The following is a 21,440-nucleotide window of genomic DNA, read 5'->3' as shown; positions in this document are numbered from 1 at the left end:
AAAAAAATTACCATATATATTTAAACTGACCATTCAAAATTTAAAGATGCAAATGAAGCACCTTATTAAAAGACTGATCAAGCCTAATTGACCATAAAGCCCACAACGTGAAATGTTTAGTACTTACATACTTAAAGTACTTAAATGAGTATGAGTATCAGTGTGTTTGAGGTTACAGAGGCCACAAACCAGGAAGCTTTACATGTAGTAAAATGATTCTGAAGAACAACCTTTTCTTGTGTTCTGTACAAACTCTTTAATCAATTATTTAAATGCAAAAAAAATTCAAATTAACTCATCTAAACACTGTTGTATGCCATCACAATATCTTTACAGCACTGAATAATTTGTAAAACAAACAGGAAAAAAAAACATCAGAAATTCTTAAAACAATGTAAATTTTAATATGTTCAGACCATCATCAGTCAGAAAGAGATGGAGAACGAATGGAGCGGCCACTGGCAGGGCTGTTACTAAAGGCGTGAGAGTCTCTGTCTTTATCTTTGTCTTTGCTCTCGTGCTTGTGTTTGTGTTTATGTTTGTGCTTGTGCTTCTTCTTCTTCTTCTTGTGCTCATGATGATGATGATGGTGGTGGTGGTGATCTCCATGTTTAGATGATGTGCTCTCTTTGCTCAGTGTGGGCATAGGTGTTCCTGGCATGGACAAAATGGCTTGTTCCACTGAAGATGGTTCTTTACCTGTAAAAATGAGAGAGAAAAATGGAATCAATGTCTTAGAATCTATCAATATCGAGATAATCAGAAACGCATAGCTGAATGAATCTGTCTTATTTTTTTTTTTATTCTCTTTTTACTATATAATGATAGTGTATGTGTACGAATAGTGCAGTATTTGTGTCATACCTGGAGTTGAGGGTCTCTCCAACATGTTCAGGTGGTGGTAGATGAAGGCCTGGCTGTCATGAACTGTGTCCATATCAATGTCCTCCTCTTCCTGAGTGGGAAACTGACAGAAATATAATGTACAGTAATGTTTTTTTAATAATAAGTTATATTTTCTCCAACTGGTGAAGATTATATAACTACACAGTGAATTGTAGTCTTTAGAACATTTGACAACAAATACATAGTATGAACCTAATTATAATCACTTGATTCAACATGTTTGTATTTAACAGAACATTTATGTGTATTGATGAATTAAAAAAAATGTGTATTTTTGTAAAATTGCTTACTTTGCTTTTAGCTTTAGCACTGGGCTCCTCTTGCATAATTTGTCCGGGTTCAGGGGATGAACCTAAGGCAGTCTCTGCCTTCCTCTTTAAACCTTGTGAGGCCATGATCACAGCACTCAATGCTGGCTCCATGACAACATGCTCCTCCTCCAGCTGAGAATGATTAAAAAGGAAAAAAAAGGTTTTTATTAGTGTTTGCAGGAAAGTATTGAGTTAATCTTTAAGCATTATTTTTTTATTTTAACTAGATAACACTATGAATTAAATTTAATATATCTGCATTTAACCATGATTGGCCATGCTTGGGCAGCATAGTGTCTATTGCTATGTCCAAAACCTTTAGCCTTGCTGCCAATTCTGTCCAGTCAGTCAGTGACTATCTGCAAGACAGCATTTTTGGACAACAAATCCAGCCTTAACACTCCAGGTATAGTTGTATAGTTGTAGCAATAGCCAGAAATACATTTTCGATAGTTTTATGCAAAAATGTACTTAGATATTAAGTACAAATCATGTTGGATATTAAGTACAAATCAAGATATTTGGTAAATTTCCTACTGTAAACATATCAAAACATATTTTTTTGATTACTACTATGCACTTCATTTAGACAAATTTAAAGGTGATTTTCTCAATATACATATGCCGTCAAATATCATCCTATCCTAACACAACATACATCAATGGAAAGCTTATTTATTCAGCTTTCAGATGTGTAAATCTTCAATAGGTTTATATATATATATATATAGCATCCTATTTTTGGTCTTCTCTGTCTTCCATTCAAGCACTTTTATGACCTTCAGTAAATGTAGGTTTACATAAATCTTTATATTAATCAGTGAATGTGTTTGCACTCAACTTTATGCACCAATCATCTTACTTTTAATTTTAGGCAACAATAAAATAAAAAATAAAATAAAGTGCAACAGGACTTAAGGAACTTAAGTGGAAAGTTTACAGTGCTGGTAAAGGCCATGGTTGTAGTCACCTCTGGGCCTCCAGGGCCCTGCTCAGGTTTGATGGTGGGGTTGAGAACGGCTTTCTTCTCCTTCAGGTTAAGCACAAGACCCAACTCAGGTAATGGCAAACATGAGGGTCGAGTTAGTCCAAACAGAGTGTAATACAGATTCACTGCATCATAGCGCAATCGCCAGTCATGACAAGTACCTAAAACAGAAAGAAACAGATGTTAATTGCTACATGTGAACTATATATATATATATACACACACACACACACACACACACACACAAAATAAAAGTTAACTTAGTAACTTCCTCTCTGTGAAACGTGCTTCTCCAGAAACATACTACCAGCCAAAAACATTACAGAGAGAAAATGCTTTTATTTCTAATATCTAAAACAAGCCTTGGTGATAAAAAAAAATGGACTAAATTGGATAAAAAAACAACTGGATTTAAAGCAAATTATGCACAGAACCTAATGCAACAGCACCATTTTCATACGTCATAAAAAAATAAATAAATAAATACAAACTACAAGAACTACAAGTTGGAGAAAATGCTTTGTTCTTGAATCGCATATCGACAACTGACTTTCATCACAGCTGGCAATGGCTTAGCATTTGTACTGCCAAGAGTGATTGCAAACACAGAATGAATTGTGAAGTGTTTTATTACAATAAATCTTTTTACAATGGGAAGACAACAAGACCTTCCTGTCAGAAAACAAAAACAAGAAAATGCTCACTGCAACTTCAGATCTTTAAGAGTCTTTTTAAAACACTGCCAGTGCTTGCAAAAAGCAGATAAGTCAATAATTAGAAACATGTTAAGTAATGACATTGAATTACTTTCTTTTGAGTTTAAGGCCAATAGTTTCTTACCAGTAGAGAAACAGAACTTAATTTAATTAGCTGCACATAAAAGGTATTCTACTTTTCTAAGGAGTTCTGGGAAAACTGTGGATAAACCTGGGGAATTGCATAACATTAGTCAAGTATAATATATATATATATATATATATATATATATATATATACATATATATATATTTGGCCTTGTTAACTTTGGTAAATTGAGGAATTAAGTCCATACAAGCGCCACAACAACTTACAGAAAGAAAAATGTAATGTGTGCATTCTACCTGAGTTCATCAGCTTCCATAGTTGGTCCACTAAAGCTTCATTACACAACAAGGAATCCGCTGCTTTGGTGAAAGGTGGATTCTTGGCAAGCATGCTGAGAATCTCATGCCTAAAGAGGACAGAATTTTCAAAATCTCTAATAAATCTAACAAAACAAACAGCAGTTAAATAGTATTGGATATCTGAAGATTCAACTCAAAATCCTTAAATATAACAGTTTAGTGAATCCATTACACCATATCCTATTTACACATTTTGTATTTAATTATTGTTTCCCTGCCAAATGTCAAATTCAAGCTTTAGGCAGATATGTACAGTTTGCATATGTACAGCTAAATATAACATTTATAATAATGGGTTCATTTAACGGTTTTAAGTTTAATATAAATTACTTATAATTGTGAAATTATTACAACATAAAAGTATAATTATAGTTTTAATGCAAGGCAGGATTAATCTGTGCTCTGTTAATTTTTTTTATTATTATTTATCATTATTGATCGACAGCACTATTAATAATAAAACATAGGGTGAGAAAAAAATAAAACATTTTATAAGGGCCCTAAGCATGTTTTTTTCATGTACTGAAAACTCATTCAAACTAAACAGGTGCTATGGAATAAAGTGATATTTGTCATGAATTTATACAATAAGTTTTCATTATATATATAAAAAAAAAAAATAGTTATACATACAAACAAATAATACATAGCTGAAGATGTAATGTTTGATATCACTACTGACCTTATGTAATGGACTGGATCATTCTGTACCAGATCCAAAAGCCACTGTAGTTCACTGGAACTCCTATCAACTGCCAATTAATAGAACGGACATTTTACAAGACGTTGACAACCTACAAAGCTCTTCTTCACTGACCAACCATTCACGCCATGAAAGCATGCTGGCAGAGATTAAATTAAGTTTGTTTATTTCATGTTCCACAGAAGTTTAAAATAGTATACAATATATTCAGTACTGCTTATTTTCTTTTAACCGTCCCCCTTTACTGGAAAGCCTTGAACAAATGTGTCCAGTATCAGACGTTATCCCATTTTTTTTCTATTTATAAATGTCATATGTGTCACTGTAATGTCACTGTAGTCTTCTATAAAAGAGGATAAAAACTGCTATTGTGTTTTTATTTACTTTTAAAAGTAGTTTTATGTAAAGTATCATTTTTTTCTATTATAATTACTGGTTTTATTTTGAAATAATAACCATAATAAATATAGTTGCAATCAAGGGGTCACGCACAATAGAAGTAAACATTAGACCAACTGCAATGACAGAAATAAAAGACATTTTATGATGATTTCTGCTACTATGCTAAGTTGATTTGGTGTGAATAAGCACACACAAAGTTTGGCGTCAATATGTCAAAGCTATGCAGAGATATGACCTCCACCAAATTTGCTGACGCATTAAATGAAAATCATTTAGCATATTTATACAAAATCCATAACTTTGAGTTTGGCGAACAGGAAAATTCTGTCAATTATAGCATAATTGGTATCAATGTTCTTGGCATGATCCTTGGAATCTATAAACAGATCAACACAATGATTGATAGACTGTAATTACAATAAAGTAACGGAAACCAATAAAGAAACGGAAGTTATCAGCATTTAATCATGCTTGACCACAAGGTGACACTGCTCCAAAACTATCCGAGTACTGTCAGGGCATGGTACCGAAGACAAACCAAATTTTGTAATGATACACCAATCCATTAATACAATATGGCATTTTATGACTAAATTAAAAATCGCCCACTTCAAGTGCATTATAGAATTTAAACCAGCATCATGTCATAAACACAGAGAAACGGTATGGTATTCACTGCAACCCATCAAAATAAAAGTTTGCTTTAGATATTGTGCCTTTATTTATTTTTTTTGTGTGAAATAATCAATATATCTTTCATTTTATTAGTAAATCCCCTAATAAAATGTGTTCAAAATTTCATTAATTAAAAGACATAAATTGGGTGAAACTTGTTTACTGTTTTTCATACTTTTATTACTTGTTGAAAAATTAGAAAATAAGTTTTATAAAAAAATACATTTTAAATAAGAACGGCATTGATTTTTGTACATTTTAACTTGTTTTTTAATTAGCATGATTTTGTGTAATCTTCTGAAAGCTAAAATGACTAATCGGACACTCTACAGTCTTGTAGACTTGACAGATGCATGTATTTTCTTTAATTAGTAGTAAATCTCCATCAGTCGTTTTCAAATAAAGTTACAGTTAACACAGAGAGCTGTAAATCACTGACAAGCTACACAATGCGTTGAGTTTCGCGGGTGATTCATTGGAGTAGTTTGTCAGTGATCTACGGCACTGTGTATTAACTGGTATTTGCATTTTAAACATGCTTGAGGTTTAAACATTGATAGAGTCGGCTTTTATACACGGTTTTCAATGTCGTCTAGGATATTTACATCGCTGTATTGATGAACAAGGTGACAATGGGATCTTTTGTGTGGGAAGAACAGTTGCCATCTATAAAAGGCAAACTACTTGAAAGATACCAAACCAACTAAATGGGAATTTAGCAATTTAGTAATTTTGATAGAAAATAGAAAAATAGAAAAGACAGACAGAGAGAAAATTAGTGGATAAAAGATGAAGTGTGTACCTCTGGTATAGTCTATTACAGCCTCCAGTGCTGCAATCCTCACATCCACAAAGTGGCCATACTGAGCATAGGACTTAAACAGGCTGGGATCACTAGGGATGTGGCCGTTCTTCTGTAGCATGCGGATGGCCCGTAAACAACTATAGCACAGAATAAGAATAAATAAATTTAAAAAAATAAAAAAAAACTTATAATAATAAACTAATTTTATTTGTTTGTTGATTTTTACATATTTTTAACACACTGATAAAGGCTTTTGACCTAAAACATTTATATTCTTGTTCTACTGGTGATATATGTAGAATAAAATGAAAAGAAAAAAGCATTTAATACCGTTACATCTCTACTAGAATTACTTTTAGTTAGATGAATGCACAACTTTAATTTTTTACTAATTAAAAGATAAATCAAACTAATGTTTTGTGCCTCCATTTGATAACCAAAAAAAATTAAATACATAACACAGAATTTCAGAGAGTTAGGGTCAAATGACAGTATACGCTCACACACACACACACACACACATAGTCCTGGCTAAAAATATCATGAGATATTGTGAGACCCATCTAAATTTCCACAAATCGCATGCATGTAAAAGACAACACACCTGACAGTTATGGTGTTACGGTAGCTTGGCAGTAGTTTTTCCATGTTAAGAAACCGTGTGATCTCCTCCAAGATCAGGCGAACATCTGTGTTTAAGTTGTCCACTGTACGCACCTCATTATTAATGCTGATGGCAGGAGTCAATGAATTTGTCAGGGCATCAATCAGCTCAGCACGATAGTAATTATCAGAAAACTGCAGTAGAAAAAAAACAAAATTACAACAGTTCTATGATGTTACTTCTGGCAAGTAATATATGTAAATAAAGACATGAGCTTTCAGGTTTAGATCAATTGGGACATTTGTAGCATGTAGCCTTCTACCTTTTCTACAAACCAATTTTCTTTGCTCTATTACCTTGTTCTTCCGGTTGTCATTGTATTTGATGAGGTCCAGTATAAAGTTGAGGACCTCTTTGGGACAAAGGTTCTGAACATCTCTGAGCAGAGCCATGGCCACAGGCATAGTCTACATGAAATGAATAGACAAGTCTACTTTAGTGTCATTCTAGCAACAAAGTTGTGGTGCCAAAGACTGACAGTAGTGTTCTGGCCTCTTCCTTGAAATAGAAGTAGGTGTCAGGTTTTTGACAGCCTACTGTGTTGGCCCATAAGCTGCAATATATCCACCGAATAAAGTGAAAAGTTTGCAGATGATGTAAGTTGGATCTTTGGTGGTGATGTTGTGGGCCTTGTTCAGACTTAATACCAAACGCCTAAAATGGCAGGGAATTTGTTTCCAATAATCCAATAAGACTGCTATAAATGCTAAAGTAAAAAGAATAATTCTTATTCTTAATTACTTGTTACCCAGTAACTTGTAACTTTTTTGCAGTGCAATAAGTTACTTCAAGTTGAAAAAACAGGATTTTTTTTTTTTTTTTTTTTTACAGTGTGTGCGCTATTGACTAACAATAAATGTTATTTAATATTCAGGCACCAGAGCAGTGCTTATTGTGGGACCTCAATATGACACCAATACATGCCAGGCCAACACCTAGCATGTCTACTTTGGAGGAGCTTGCTTGTTTAACATATTTAATTTCTGACACAAATTACGAGTCCAGTCTTACACAGTTGTTCATAATACTTTTTGTTGAGGATTAAAAATAAACATCTTATAAATAACTATAACTAGGCTATAGTTAAAATGATCATATTTTACCTTTTGCAGGAAGTAGCTCTGAAAATTTATGAAGTTGTTGGTCTTGACAATATTTGGGCAGCTTTTGCAGCAGAACATGCGTGTAAAAAGAGACTTCATGGCTGGGGGTCCAGTCCAGGTGCTCATCATTGAATTAGCAATCTAACACAGGTCAACACAGTTAATGCCTACCAAAAAGGCAAGCAATCTAATTTCAAACAATTCATTTGAATATTAGAATCATGAAAAAAAATGGCATTCTGCAAAAGGATTCTGCAGCCTTCCTAAAACAGTTTTACTTAACATATAACTGCGTGAGAGGCAAAAAACTGGCCAAGGGAGGTCCACCATGTTGAATGGTTTGTAAGGTCTAAGTAGCCTGGTTTACAGCAGTCTACAACTGTTGATACCAAGGCTACAGCTGCTCTAGCGCTGCAAAAATGCCAGAGTTAGGCAGCATGACGTCAACTGCAGAAGCTCTATAATATACTGATGAGGTGCTAAAGAATTATTCCTTATTTTTATTCTTATCGCAGTTGAAAAGGTTTTTTTTTTTTCCACCCAGGATTCCTTGATGAATAGATCAAAATAATTTATTTAAAATTCTGAAAACAGTTAAACTTTTGATAAATTTACTGTATCTGATTGAAAGTATTAATTTCTTAAAAAAAAAAAAAAACTTTTAATAGGTAGTGTATGAGAAACATTACCATCTTACAAAATATGTGACATAATTACTTAAATTAACAGTATGTAAGGTAGCACGTTTTACCTTAGCCAGACAGAAGCAGGCCTGTATGCGGACTTTATAAAAACACTGGTCTTGTTCTAAAATATCAGTGAGAGCAAGTCGTGAGGCTGGTGTGGGAAATATTTCCAGCGCTGAGATGGCCTCCTCCTGGGCCACCACATCCCTCTCAAACCGCAACTGGTACTGCCACATAAAATCAGCCTGTTCAAACTCCACTTTCCGTAGAATGGACATGTCCGGATCAATTCGAATCCACAGCAGAGGAGAGTCGGCACTGTGACATTACAACATAAAGAATTCATTATAGGCACAACATTTGCCGTTCTAGCGATTAATAAATAGAACTGCATGCGTCTTGCAAAAGAAGATTGTAGCCAGAGCTACTTCTGTCTTAAGTTTATAGAAAATCACGCAGGCACTGGGCTACTCCCGTCTCTTGTTTATGCAAAACATTAATATGGTGTGTATGTTTAAAAGGAAGATATACTACTTATACAATTACACAAATACACAAAATATGCTGAAAGGCATTCTATTCAGATGTTAATCAAATGTACTTGAATTCCTAGGTTTCACATTTAAAAGTCAAAAGATTCACTAATCTGTACGTGATAAATTTATAAAATATGAAAACAACTTACTCCATGGCTGACAAGTCCATGTCAACTTCCTCTCCATTCATCAGAGGGATTTTCTTCTTCTTGTTCCTGGCAGAGAAAGTATAGTTTATTTATATAGTTTAAGCCATGCCAGTTTCTGTGTGTATTTATGATAAGAAAAACGCATAGCACATCATATTAGGTTTAGTGCTGCAACAAATAATCAATAAAATTAATGCCCAAAACATGCAACTGCTTTAAACTTCAAGCTAATGCATAAGCATAATGTTTAACATGGCTCATCCTGTCAAACACATCGACAGATGTGTGTTTAATGTGTGACATGATTCCTCAGTGCAAAACTTTCATTTTAGGTTATGTAATCTGTAAATGCTCATATTCATGCAAGTATTTATACATTCAAGAATTTACTGAATGAGCAGCAGCTCTTCAAACTAACTGAATATGGATGATGTTGGCATGCTTAATTGTAATACAGACAGTGGTAGGCTGATCGTCTGTCAGAGATTTATTAATGGTAGGGTTGCATGATATATCTTTACAGCATCAAAAGCAAAGCAAGATATGCACATTTGCAATAGTAACACCCCTATACAGAACGTTTTCTTTTCTCACACAACTGACGCAACAGCTGTAAAGAGATATCCGTTTTAAAGAAATAAATCTAGAGCTACTGCAATTTGTCACCATGCACATCTGGTGCAGCGCAAATGCACATGAACTGCTGCACTTCTTTTAGGTAAAGGTAAAAAAAAAATGAAGAAAAAAGGATGACCGTAAACAGCAATTTAATGACCCTTGCTGTCATAAACAACAAAACACAGAAAAATTACTTTTGTAGCTTTAACACAAATTTATTAGATGTAATTTACACAGTGAATACTATGCAGTGTTATTTTACATTGCCTTAAAAATACAACACAGTGTTTATTTCCAATGCTAAATTACTCTCCTACAAAATTACCCCTATCATTTTTTTTCCACATAGAACTAAATGTCATCTGGTCATTTTTATATGGCAATACATATTGTAGAAAAACAAAATATCACAATGCAAGTTTCCAATATCATGCAGACCTAATTCATGGAAATATTGTGGAGCACAATATTATGTTGTCAAATTCAAATAAAGGTTTAAAAAATAAAATATATTGTCAGCCACTAAATTGCTTTAAAAAGAATTAGTGGATATGCATAAAAACTAACAGTAGAATAATCATGGCTTTTAGTAAAAATGGACAAGAACAGCTGTAACGTCTTGCCCAACTGGTTAAGGAGAGCATTCCACAAACTCCATATTCCACACACAAGCAGATAGCCCGATCTTTCAGAATGCAAAGCTTAGTATAGGGGTTTAATAGAAGCATTCACGGATCTGTCATTCACAGATATTTCTATTGCAAATTTTTTTAAATCAAATTAAAACTGAATTCTAACAATTGATTGCGCTGTTATGTCAACTTGTAATGTTAGCTTGTCTGTCCTCATAAAAATACATTATCCACACCCACACATAACGTAAATAGTGCACACAGAAAATTTACGTTAATTTCTAGAAACTGAAACATGGAATTATATACTGGAACCCATCTCCTCGAAAGGGGTTGGACTCTCCAATGCTCTCTTGTTTCCCACAGTGAGAGGTGGCGGGCTGGTATGGGCTTGCTTATAGCCCCCCAGCTTAGCCACCATGTGTTGGGAGTTCACCCCAGTGAGCGAGAGGGTCGCCTCCCTGTTATTTGTGCCTACGAGCCGAATGGCAGTAAAGAGTACCCAGCCTTTTTGGGGTCCCTGGGAGGGCTGCTGGAGAGATTTATATGCTCCCTTTCTAGAACAATAACAAATCTAGAGTCCTGTTATGTCTGGTTGGACATGTGACATTGATAAAAGCCTCTTAAGCTCTTATCCAATGAACAATTGTTAAAATCACTTATAGTTAACACTGGTGCATTAGCAGAAATAAGTTTCAGTCTTTGGGTTACTTGTAATATCTGATGAATATGGAGGGCATAGTGATCCAGAGAGTAAAGTATGAATACGGCCCCAATTTTTTCCTTAGCAGTTCCCAAAACAACATTTGAGTAAATAACCTACTTAAAGTTCAAAACTATCACTTTACAGGGTACACGCAGAACTCCTAAAGTTACTTTCAATACTTTAAGTCTTTATAAAGACCATCTCAAAATATTTTAAGACCTCTTAAAACATCACCACTTAAAGCTCTAATCAGCATCCTTTAATTTCAACTAAATAAACAGTAGTTTGCAAATAAATCTATGGAGCACAACCATGCAACAGAACTCAAATAAGATTTAATAAGATTCATTACAAAATTCTTTAATTCACAAAGAGCAACACTCATCTGTTCACAAGCACAACTTGGTGGCACAACCAGGGATTAAAGCAAAAAAAAAATCCTGAGCCTGAACTTTTTTCAGAATTTTTTTAATACTTAAATTTGAGTGTTGATTATCCATTTAAAAATAAATAGTAATTCAATTTAAGCCTAGGTCAAGTTGTTAGGCCTAGTAGTAACCTTATAGAAGAGCTCCCTATGGTTTGAAGCATAAGCTGAGGTATATCTTCATTACCAAGAAACTATAACTGAATGCATTTAATGAAAGAGCAACTTGTTCAGTGGATCACCCAAAAAAAAAAAAAAAAAAAAAAAACAATGCGGTACGCACAGAAAAGTCATATTTGTTTACCGTTACACCCCTACTATCACTATTATACTACTACAACTACTACAGGAACTACCAGTTGGAGTCATGAATATTAGGCAGGTGTCCTACCTTCTGCTTTTGGAGTGGCAGGGAATGTCATGTTTCAGACTGTTCTCCTCTATCTGTAATGTGTGGTTAAATGACCCATCCAGTTCCTGCACTGTCACTTTAATAGGTCCCTAACAAAAAAAACATGTATAAGTTTTCAGTATGTACGTAATGTTTTTTTATGTACTTTCTGTAATCAATCCATACATTGTGGTCACTCACCACATATTTCTGTGTGCCAGATGATGTGTAGTCCTGACGGATCTCAAGTTCCAAAACATTTCTTTTCCTGTTGAAGGCAAAACTTCCAAAAAATTTTACCACTCCACTCTGGTCTCTGAGGTTGAGTCAAAGGTAATATACTAAACAGGACTCTAGACGGCAACAAAAATCTGCTTCATACAGAGTGCATTGCTAAGCAGGAGTCAGACTTTCGCTGATCCCACTATTGCAACCACTTCAGGTGTAAAGCCTGGTTTGCATCAACAGGAGCTCGAAGATGATTCAATCATTAAGCAAAAGTCTCTAGGACCAACGTTCACCACCACTGCTCTATAGATATATTTTTATGTCCGTTAAGCCAAAGGTAGCCTTAGATTTGAGCTCATGTTCACAGAGACAGATGGCAGAAAGTGCATCTTGTTGATGTACTGCTCCTAATCCTAACAAAAATAAGTATTTGGTATTTTAATATTATTAACTGACCAACCAGAAACAAGTATACCACAAAAACAAAGCAACAAAACAAAATCCACATGCATTTGAAGGATACACCCATTGTTTGATGAGGGGTCCAATGTCCTTCCCTGACACGTTGGAAATGGATTTGAGGAATCCAGAGGTGGACACTAGCATCTGGCTCCACATGTGAGACTGATATTTCTGGGATGATGCTGTGCTGGCCAGACTCAAGAGCTTGTTAAACACCTGATGAGAGATTTGACTGATATAATTACAGTTTACAATTAGCTACAAGGATAATAAAAATGTGGGTGGTCCATAAATTAGGTTTTGAGAGGAAATATACCACTTCCTTCCTGAAATGAGGGAAGTTGTAGTTCATATACCTGCAACATGAACTCCATGCTAATTCTGTTTTCAATAAGCCTCATGACCAGATGAGCTTTACACTGGAACATTGTGTAATACTCCCAGGACAATGTGTGGGGATGTTTGATGGAAAAGTGCAGGTGGGGTGTTGGACTGAAAGAAAAACAGACATTATATTCCTCCTGAACATCATCTTTTGTATAGTTTTTATAAATAAGCAGTGATAGAGGTGAGGTCTACTTGTCTTTTTCTTTCCCTCCAGAGAAGGTGGGATGTAGCAGGACTCCACCCATCTTTAGCTCATACTCCACAATCTTGTCCAGTTCCTATTGGTTAAAAGAATAACAGACAAACTGTTCAGTATTAATAAAGTTGATGTTTAAGCATATAAACCGGTCCACATGGCCATTTAACAGAAGAATTGGCTTTATTTTGTTGATCACATTACTCTATACCTCCTTAATCCAGTGACGATACTCATTGACTCCAAAGGTTTTCTTTAGATAGAGGCCATAAATATATCCAGAAATTCCCTTCAAAACCCACTCATCAGACCTGTAATTCAAAATATGCACAGTATTATATTATTGGCTACAACAGCAGCTGGGTAAGGGGAAAAAAAAAAAAAAAAGAGACGTGGGTAATTTTCATAATTTGCTGAACAAGGGCTGGATTATAGTATATATTTGAGGTCAGTGCGGGGTTGTTTGATACCAAACTAAATTTGGTACTCACAAGGCGGTTTTATATACACAAGAGCACACTTTGGATGTGACTGCGCACTGCCTCTGGATAGCGTGAATACCAAAAGGCTAAAAAGATGTGCAAATAAAAACTATTTTGTTGCAATTGACAAGTGACAATTCCTGACCTGCCAACCATATATTCTCACACTGGTAAGTTAAAGGTTGTGAAGAAAGCAATACCAGCTACATAGGGTTCAGAATAATTTGAATTAATGATTAAACATTTAAATTAATAATATGTATTTATAATACATTTACTACACCAATTGTTAATATAAAATTATGAAAAAATGTTGGAATGAACGATTTAATGTCTCACTCTGAATACTTGTTTAATTACTGGATAAATCAGCGTTTTTGAACAAATCTTGATTCAATCACAAATACATTTTTAACAGACACTTTTCGCCACCTAGTGGCAAAACAATGCAACCGCAAAGTAAGTATTTTATCATTAATAAATATTTCAATGAGTAAATCTGGCTGTGTCTATAGTATTATACACTACACAACATTATTACATTTTTTTATAACTATTATTACTTTAAATTACTGTCTCTTCAACAGTAGTGCACTCTTCTAATAAAGTAGCAGTGGCTAGGACAAATTTTAAGCATCAGTTCTGCCTAAAAAGATGCCACCTAATCCTGTTTACATGATATAAGCCTGTTCCCAAGGAGGTTTAAATTTACGGTTCTGTTGCTATGAAAGCAGCTACGGGTTGAGCTATGAAAAAAAACAATTAAATGCAGATAGCTGCATACAAAGAACTGGATTTCTTGCAAACCTAAAGTACCTGCCTGCAACCATGTATGTATAAAAAAGTACTGCATATAATGATGCAATATGCAGTTTTGTGCCTGGCAACAAATATTACACTATTAAGCTTTACCTTTTCTACTTACCAGGACATCCTAGAAATGAAGCATCCAAAAAACTGCTGGGCCAGAGCTTGAGCCAGGCAGCGCCTGGTCGCAGGAGTCTGATCTATGATCATGCCACTGTGCAGGAGGTTGGTACTGAGAAGAACACCACAAACACAAGATCATGATAAAATTCTGTATATGTTACCCTGGAACACAAAACCTTTTAGTTTTAAAGTTGCTGGGTTATATTTGTAGCAATAGCCAAAAATACATTGTATGGGTCAAAGATTTTTCTTTTCAGATTCTCAGATTCTAGATTTTCAAATAGCATCTCAGTACTTTCCTATTCTAACAAACCATACATCAATGGAAAGACTATTTATACAGCTTTAGGTGATGCATAAATCTCAATTTTCTAAAAATTTACACGTGACTGGTTTTGGGGTCCTGGGTCACAAATATAAAGCTGTGTTCAAAATAATAGCACTAACGTTAAAAAAAATCTAAATCCTTATAATAACTTTTTACAAATGCATTGGAAACACTACACATTCTATTCTAAATCAAACATGAATATTAGGCTTTCCAAAACAATAGGCAGTGTCTGCTTTTATCTTTAAAAAATGCAATATTTAATGTATAACCTGAAAAATGTGTGTGAAGATTTAGTTTTCTTGTGAATAAGCAGCCTATCATTGTCTGCACTTCTTTATATGTTCCCCTCTCTAATCAACTTTTTAGTCAAAGTACACTATTCTTCTGAACAATGTCTGGAGCAACCTAGAGGTGCATAGTATTTTTATATAGATAACAGTAGCATTTAATAATAGCATTTAGTACTGAGAAATGTTGTCTAAAATACCAAATACCGAACACTGTTTTTGCATGTTGCCAATATATTTTGCCATACTGTTTTGTCTAGCTTTTAATGAAACACAACAACTACAAAAAACTATTAAATAACATTTACTAAACATTTCTTACCTTTCTTACATTAACTATACCAACAAAGCAATATTAACTTAAAATTTGAAAGCTAGAAAAATTATATTTTTGGGCCATTTTTGAGCCCCCCTACTTGAATCAGGCATGTATTTTTTACTGTACAAATAAATGCAGCCTTGCTGTATCCTTTCAAAACATTACAACATATTACAGATCCCAATTGCATTAGTGCGTGCCTATATTTAATCACATATTAAAATCACAATTGTTGTTTAGCATAACTTGCATACCTGAAAATACTCATGGATGCATAAGATGAGACCTGCACATAAGCCTCATCCACAAAGACGGTCTTGAAGCAAGAATAAGGGTAGCGACAGGTGAGGATCTCCTCATAGAACTCAAAAATCTCATGCAGGTAGGACATGGTGTTCTTCAGCAGTGGCAGAAGCTGAGGCAGGCAAAAATGAGTCACCTGCAAAAGCATGAAATATTTGATTGATAGCAGTTTGTTATAAACAAATAAAGCTGCAAATATTTAAAATTGAGATCTGAAAAATTATTATTTAGTATATAAAATATCAGCATTTATTTCTTAATTCTCTTAAAATAATAAATCTGAATTTACTGTATCTAATGAGTGACTCACCTCCAGATATTATACATTTTATAACATTTCAAATCACATTTCACTAAATAAAATCTAAAACTTTCTTCTATTTTATTTTGTCATTATGATTTTAAATGCTATTGCAGTGCAGTTAGTCAGCATTATTTCTGTTTGTGGGTTTTATAAATATGTAACCAATGAAAGGCATTCAAATAGCTTGTGGCTAAACCTTGTAATAACTCTGAGTAACAGAGTAAATTGTGATTATTTTACTAATAATGGAATGGGAAATGTTACAACCTGTTAACAGTGGTTTTCTGTTTTTATATTTAAAAAAATGGAGATTCTTTTACATTTATCGCCATGCCATAATCCCTCATCTATGCTGACGGCACAACCATTGTTTACTGTGACTGTGACTTAGAGGCAGGTAAGAAAGTATCAATGTGAGGAGATTGAAAAGTGGCTTTTTTAACACTCTTGGGTTAAAACAAAAACACTTCAAACTTTTTATTCAGGGATTATAGTTTAGGAAAAAAATAAATAAGTAAAAAAAAATCAAACCAGTAAATAGGTTCAGGTTTCTGCGACTATAACATGTAAACTAATGCTAAACATTACTTACTCGTTAGGATGATCAGCTTGCATCTTGAGGTAAATTGATCTGTTATTTCTTTCACATTTACTTTCACGCATTAAAAATAATACGTTAAGAAATAGAAACATGGTGTTTATTTCATACTGATAATTTTATCTCAAAATATTTGTTTTCGACATGACTAAGTTCAACTAAGACTTCGAGCAGACATAGCAAGCTTTCTATAGATGTATCTCTCAAGTCTGTGAGTTACGTTTTTCACTGAGTTACAGTTCATCTTATTGATGCATTTCAAACTGAACATCACAGAGTACAAGACAGCAGAGAACTCAGTTTGTTGTCTTTATTCATCAAAACGAAAATGTTTTGTTGATATTGTGAATGTATACAAAAGATTAGATTGATAGCTAATGTAACCCCCTGATGTTGACCACCCAGGGGGTTAAAAAGCTTAAAATAGGGATAAATTAGTTAAAGTAAAGTTCTGATGTTAACATTTATTCATCATACTGTTGATCTTCACCATATTTTCTCTCTTGCAATTTCATAGGGAGCTTCAGAAACCAAATTGAGAAACCAAGAGTGCATGCAATGCATGTGTCCTGTTTATTTGTCTCCTTATATCCATTGCATGGGCAAAAAAGAAAAACTAATTAAAGTAAAAAATAATTTGACTGCTAAAGCTTTTTTTCCTCCCAAATGATTTATTTATTATACTGTTTATTATTCTATTACACAGTTTATTTTCTTTTGAAATTCTAGGATACAGTCAATCATTCTATATAATACATATACACATATATATACACACATGAAAAAATATGGTTATACTACATTTTCTCTCACCTCATGCATGTAGGGGTCCACAAGAATTTCGAAGGGCCCAACCGCCAGAGAAATGTTTGGGGCCGCAGTGGGGATGGGCAGCATGTAGTGAAAGGTTTTCTTGCGCATGTCGTGGGTGTACACTGTTTCCACCAGGTCCCCACAGGACACTGCCACCATGGAGGCATCCACTGTGAACTCAAGCTTCCATGTGCACAGCTCAGAGTAGGAGTCTACACATGGAAACCAGAACCTAGTGGAGAAGATTTGGAAAAAATATTAATCAGTATTGGAGAAAAAAATAAAAAATAAATGAAAAAATCACACAGATGTACACACATTATAATAATTAGATTAACATTAATAATAATAATAGTAATAATGGTAATACTTTATTTTTAGGTCATAATGCAGTATAACTAACCAAATAAACCAAATGTAGCAGTTGTACATCATGGCAAGTACATTTTGTTTCATGCAACAATTTCAGTTTATTTAATTTTCATGTAATTATGTAGTAGCCAGTTACTGTGACGCATGTTATCAGTATATCACGTTATGTTATTAATGTAATTATAAAGTATTACATGCATTTAAGATGTGTACTGCTGGGTTAATTTAAAATAAGATGCGGCATGCAAGGTGTACAGTATAAATACACATGAATTACACTTGCGTACAATCTTGTTACACTTCAAGTAGCTTATTGCTTTATAATATTCTGTAAAAGTCATGTAATTAGAAAGGTATTACATGTAATGTGTACTGGTGGGTTAAAGTGCAGCTGGATAAGATATACAGTATAGATACTCATTAAGTGCACTTAAGTACAATCTTGTTACGCTTAATTTCAAGTGGCTTATGTTTGTGTACTTACATTTATAATTATGTTGTATCAAATCTTTCGGTTACATAAGTAGCTGTGTAATAGACTCAGCCTGTTACATATCTGTAATAGTAGCCAGTTATTATATCTACATAACTACAAAATGTAAGTACAGCCTGTTCCATAACTTAGTTACATAGTAAGTACATGTTTTTGTACAACGGCTACTACCAAGTACCTATGTATCTCCTATCTGTATTATGGACACCTTAAAATAAAGGGTTACTGAATTGTTATTGTTGTAAATAAACTCATAAAAAAATAAATAACTGGAAAAAAAAAAAATGCTGAAATAGAATTGTAATCTGCAATAACTTTCCCAAATTACCTTAATTCAGTAATATTTGTGTTGATAGCCAAAATTTTAACCACAGTCACAATTAGTTTTCATTTCATGCATGTGAATGTATGCAGCTTACCGTGTTGAGTTCTGGTTGCCAAAGGAGAAAACATGTGCTGCTCTTTCTGCCATACTTCCTTCCACATCAGGTACTACAAAATGCAACCCCCCCTTGGGCTGGTCCAATGAAAATTCAATGTATACCTTCATAACTTTCATCTCTGCGCACACACACACCAGCACAGATTATTATTGATTATTATTCAGAATACATTTCTGTGTATCAAAACTGACTGATCAAAAAGCTTCAGTTGATGCATTTTTAAGAGACAGAATGAGTACTTGTGATGTAAAAAGCTCTAGCATTTTTGCACCCTATTATTTACATTGAATTAAAAAAAAATAAACAATTGTATTTTTTTGTATCTTCCAGAGAAAATGGCAAACTTTCTGGTGACAGAAGCTCAGGCTTATCCGCCTGCATTTTTTAGGGCAATGCCCACATCTCAAAATCCTCTTTCTCTTTTTCTCTCCTTTGGCTTGCTCCCTTGTATCAGGGGTCACCACAGCACAAAAACAATTTGGCCTAGATCTCAAAATCCTATCAACAACCAATTCAATGAACCAAGGCTGCGTTACACTTTTAAACATGCATTCACAGATGTTTTATTTTTTGTTAGTTACTTAAACACAGATATACATGACAATATGAAAGAAGGTATCTCTCACTTCTTCCCTTCCATCTCACTTCTTCCCTTCCATCTCAACTAAAGTGTTCAAAGTTTATAAGTGGTCAAATCATTTAGTCTTGGCAAGATGTCATGATGCAGTATAGCCTAATAATGTTGCTACTATTATGTTTACTGATAACCAATTATTGCTATAAAAATAAACAGTCATGAAAACCTTTTTTTTTTCAAACTCTGTATTAAACCTTCATGTCATTTAATCTACTCACCATCTCCTTGTTTCCAGAGCTCAGATGGAACTTTAATAGAAAGTTCCCCATTTCCAGCATCTGGATCTACAGCACTAACAGCCGCTGTGTATGCACTGGAGAAATAGTTCAGGTTCCTCCTGTTAATCACACAGTAACACAGAGAAAATATGCAGGAAGTTGAAGTCAAGAGCAGACTTGATTGCCAAAACATTACTACTAATGAGAAATGAAATGCTGAGAGATATACACAGGTGAATTTCAAAAAGAAATGTGAGAGTCACATTTCACGTCACAATAAATAAAATTTTAAAAATAACGTACAAATGAACGTGAAAATGTAAAAATGAAAATAATACAAGAGGACATTTTTTATTATTATTTTTACAATGAAATATCACCCAAATATCTGTGGAGAGTTTTGTTTTGTAAACTTTGAAATAAAGATTCCTCTCAGTGTCAATTTCTTTGCCAAATAGAAAGTTTATAAATATAACTGCTTACTGCTTGGATTCATGATGGCAGACCTCTAGTGTGGGGTCGTTGTAAATGAATGGAGCCTCAAGATCATTTACTCTCACCCTGTATATACGGCACTGCTTGCTATTCAGTTTAATACGGTTCAGGTTCATCACTGTTGGAAAGATGGTCAGCTCCACATAACCCTACTCGGAGAGAATGAATGTGTTGGATGCATTTATGTATATATAATATTATAGCACATTTATCAATGCCATAGTCAAAACATATTACCTTTATCATCGTTTATTAACAGTTTTAAAAAAAATGAAACTTCACAAAACTGTAATTATCAAACTGTATGAAATAAATACGCTCAGTATCACAATCGTTTTTGTAAAGTTTTTTTTAGTCTTGTCTCAAACTTCACAAGTTCATTTTTTTCTGCTTCTTATACACACCATGTTCGGAATCTACATATAATTAGAATTGGAATATACATTACTACTCACAATGACAGACTTTCTCTGAAAATTTATGTTGTTGATGCAGACTACCTGATGGGTTGTAAAAAGATAAACAAACAGTAGTGTTAAATACAGGCAAATTATGATCGTAATAAACAATCCAGTTTGGCGAGTAAACACAACTGCGATCATATTCATGCATGCTGTGAGAATAGTGTATTTGATACTTATAGTTTATATGGTCGTGGGCTCTCAAAGCCCTTGTCTTTCTTGCGGTTCATGATGCTCTTCAGTTTATTCACTCAACGCCTCTTAACAGGTTCCGTTTAATTAAGTTCTAATTTGACACTAAAGACAAGTTATTTGTTGCTCAAACATAGCTGTAGTGCACCTTGTTATATTTAAATTTGCAAAAAGACGCTATAAAACCGTAAAAACAAAAACAAAGCTATCCTTTTTCTGCATTTCTCCAGCCATGTTACTCGTAACCTTCGCCCTCCCGCGCCTAAGGAGTCTTCTTCCGGCTTTTTATGGCGGTTGGCAAACAGAAAGGCGTATTGCCGCCACCTATTGAGCTGGAGTTTAGATCGTTCATGGAGTAGGAAGAAAGACTGAACTGAATATATAAATTATAAAAATAAATAAAAATAATACATTGGAATAATACATAGGCTTAAGTCCTATTAAACAGATGTACCTTTCTTAAATATTTCATTAATGCATTATATACAAATTTTCCAGGCCATTATTCAGCATTTTTTTTAAAATGTGTAATATTTCCTATTCCCACATCTTTTAACTCTTCTACCTAGAAATCTCCGTTAATTGTGATAAGCAGTGCAGTATACATGCTCTACAGTTTCTGCT

At 34.0% G+C, this 21,440-nt stretch overlaps 1 protein-coding gene across 2 annotated transcripts; it reads right to left on the bottom strand.

Moving 5' to 3' along the window:
* Positions 1 to 236: 236 nt before the first annotated feature.
* Positions 237 to 21,086, bottom strand: taf2 (TAF2 RNA polymerase II, TATA box binding protein (TBP)-associated factor). Of its 2 annotated transcripts, none has more exons than XM_043261952.1 (26): positions 20,805 to 21,086; positions 20,619 to 20,673; positions 20,152 to 20,312; positions 19,669 to 19,787; positions 18,790 to 18,931; positions 17,506 to 17,737; positions 15,742 to 15,926; positions 14,546 to 14,659; positions 13,350 to 13,449; positions 13,135 to 13,220; positions 12,912 to 13,047; positions 12,617 to 12,771; positions 12,067 to 12,181; positions 11,866 to 11,975; positions 9,092 to 9,157; positions 8,472 to 8,724; positions 7,721 to 7,861; positions 6,914 to 7,024; positions 6,558 to 6,751; positions 5,951 to 6,090; positions 4,051 to 4,120; positions 3,306 to 3,415; positions 2,188 to 2,366; positions 1,197 to 1,349; positions 865 to 967; positions 237 to 699 (listed from the first exon to the last, which is right to left on the bottom strand). In XM_043261952.1, exons 1-26 carry the CDS (start codon positions 20,852 to 20,854, stop codon positions 422 to 424), a joined length of 3,558 nt encoding a protein of 1,185 aa, XP_043117887.1. In that variant the 5' UTR covers positions 20,855 to 21,086; the 3' UTR covers positions 237 to 421. The 2 variants fall into 2 exon arrangements, with proteins under 2 accessions (XP_043117887.1, XP_043117888.1); XM_043261953.1 differs by having other exon boundaries at positions 865 to 955.
* Between the last annotated feature and the right edge of the window lie 354 nt (positions 21,087 to 21,440).

Source organism: Puntigrus tetrazona, chromosome 16, assembly GCF_018831695.1.
Source record: "Puntigrus tetrazona isolate hp1 chromosome 16, ASM1883169v1, whole genome shotgun sequence".
Taxonomy (NCBI): domain Eukaryota; kingdom Metazoa; phylum Chordata; class Actinopteri; order Cypriniformes; family Cyprinidae; genus Puntigrus; species Puntigrus tetrazona.
The sequence above is the reverse complement of the archived record's forward strand: the minus strand, read 5'-3'. Positions and strand labels throughout refer to the sequence as shown.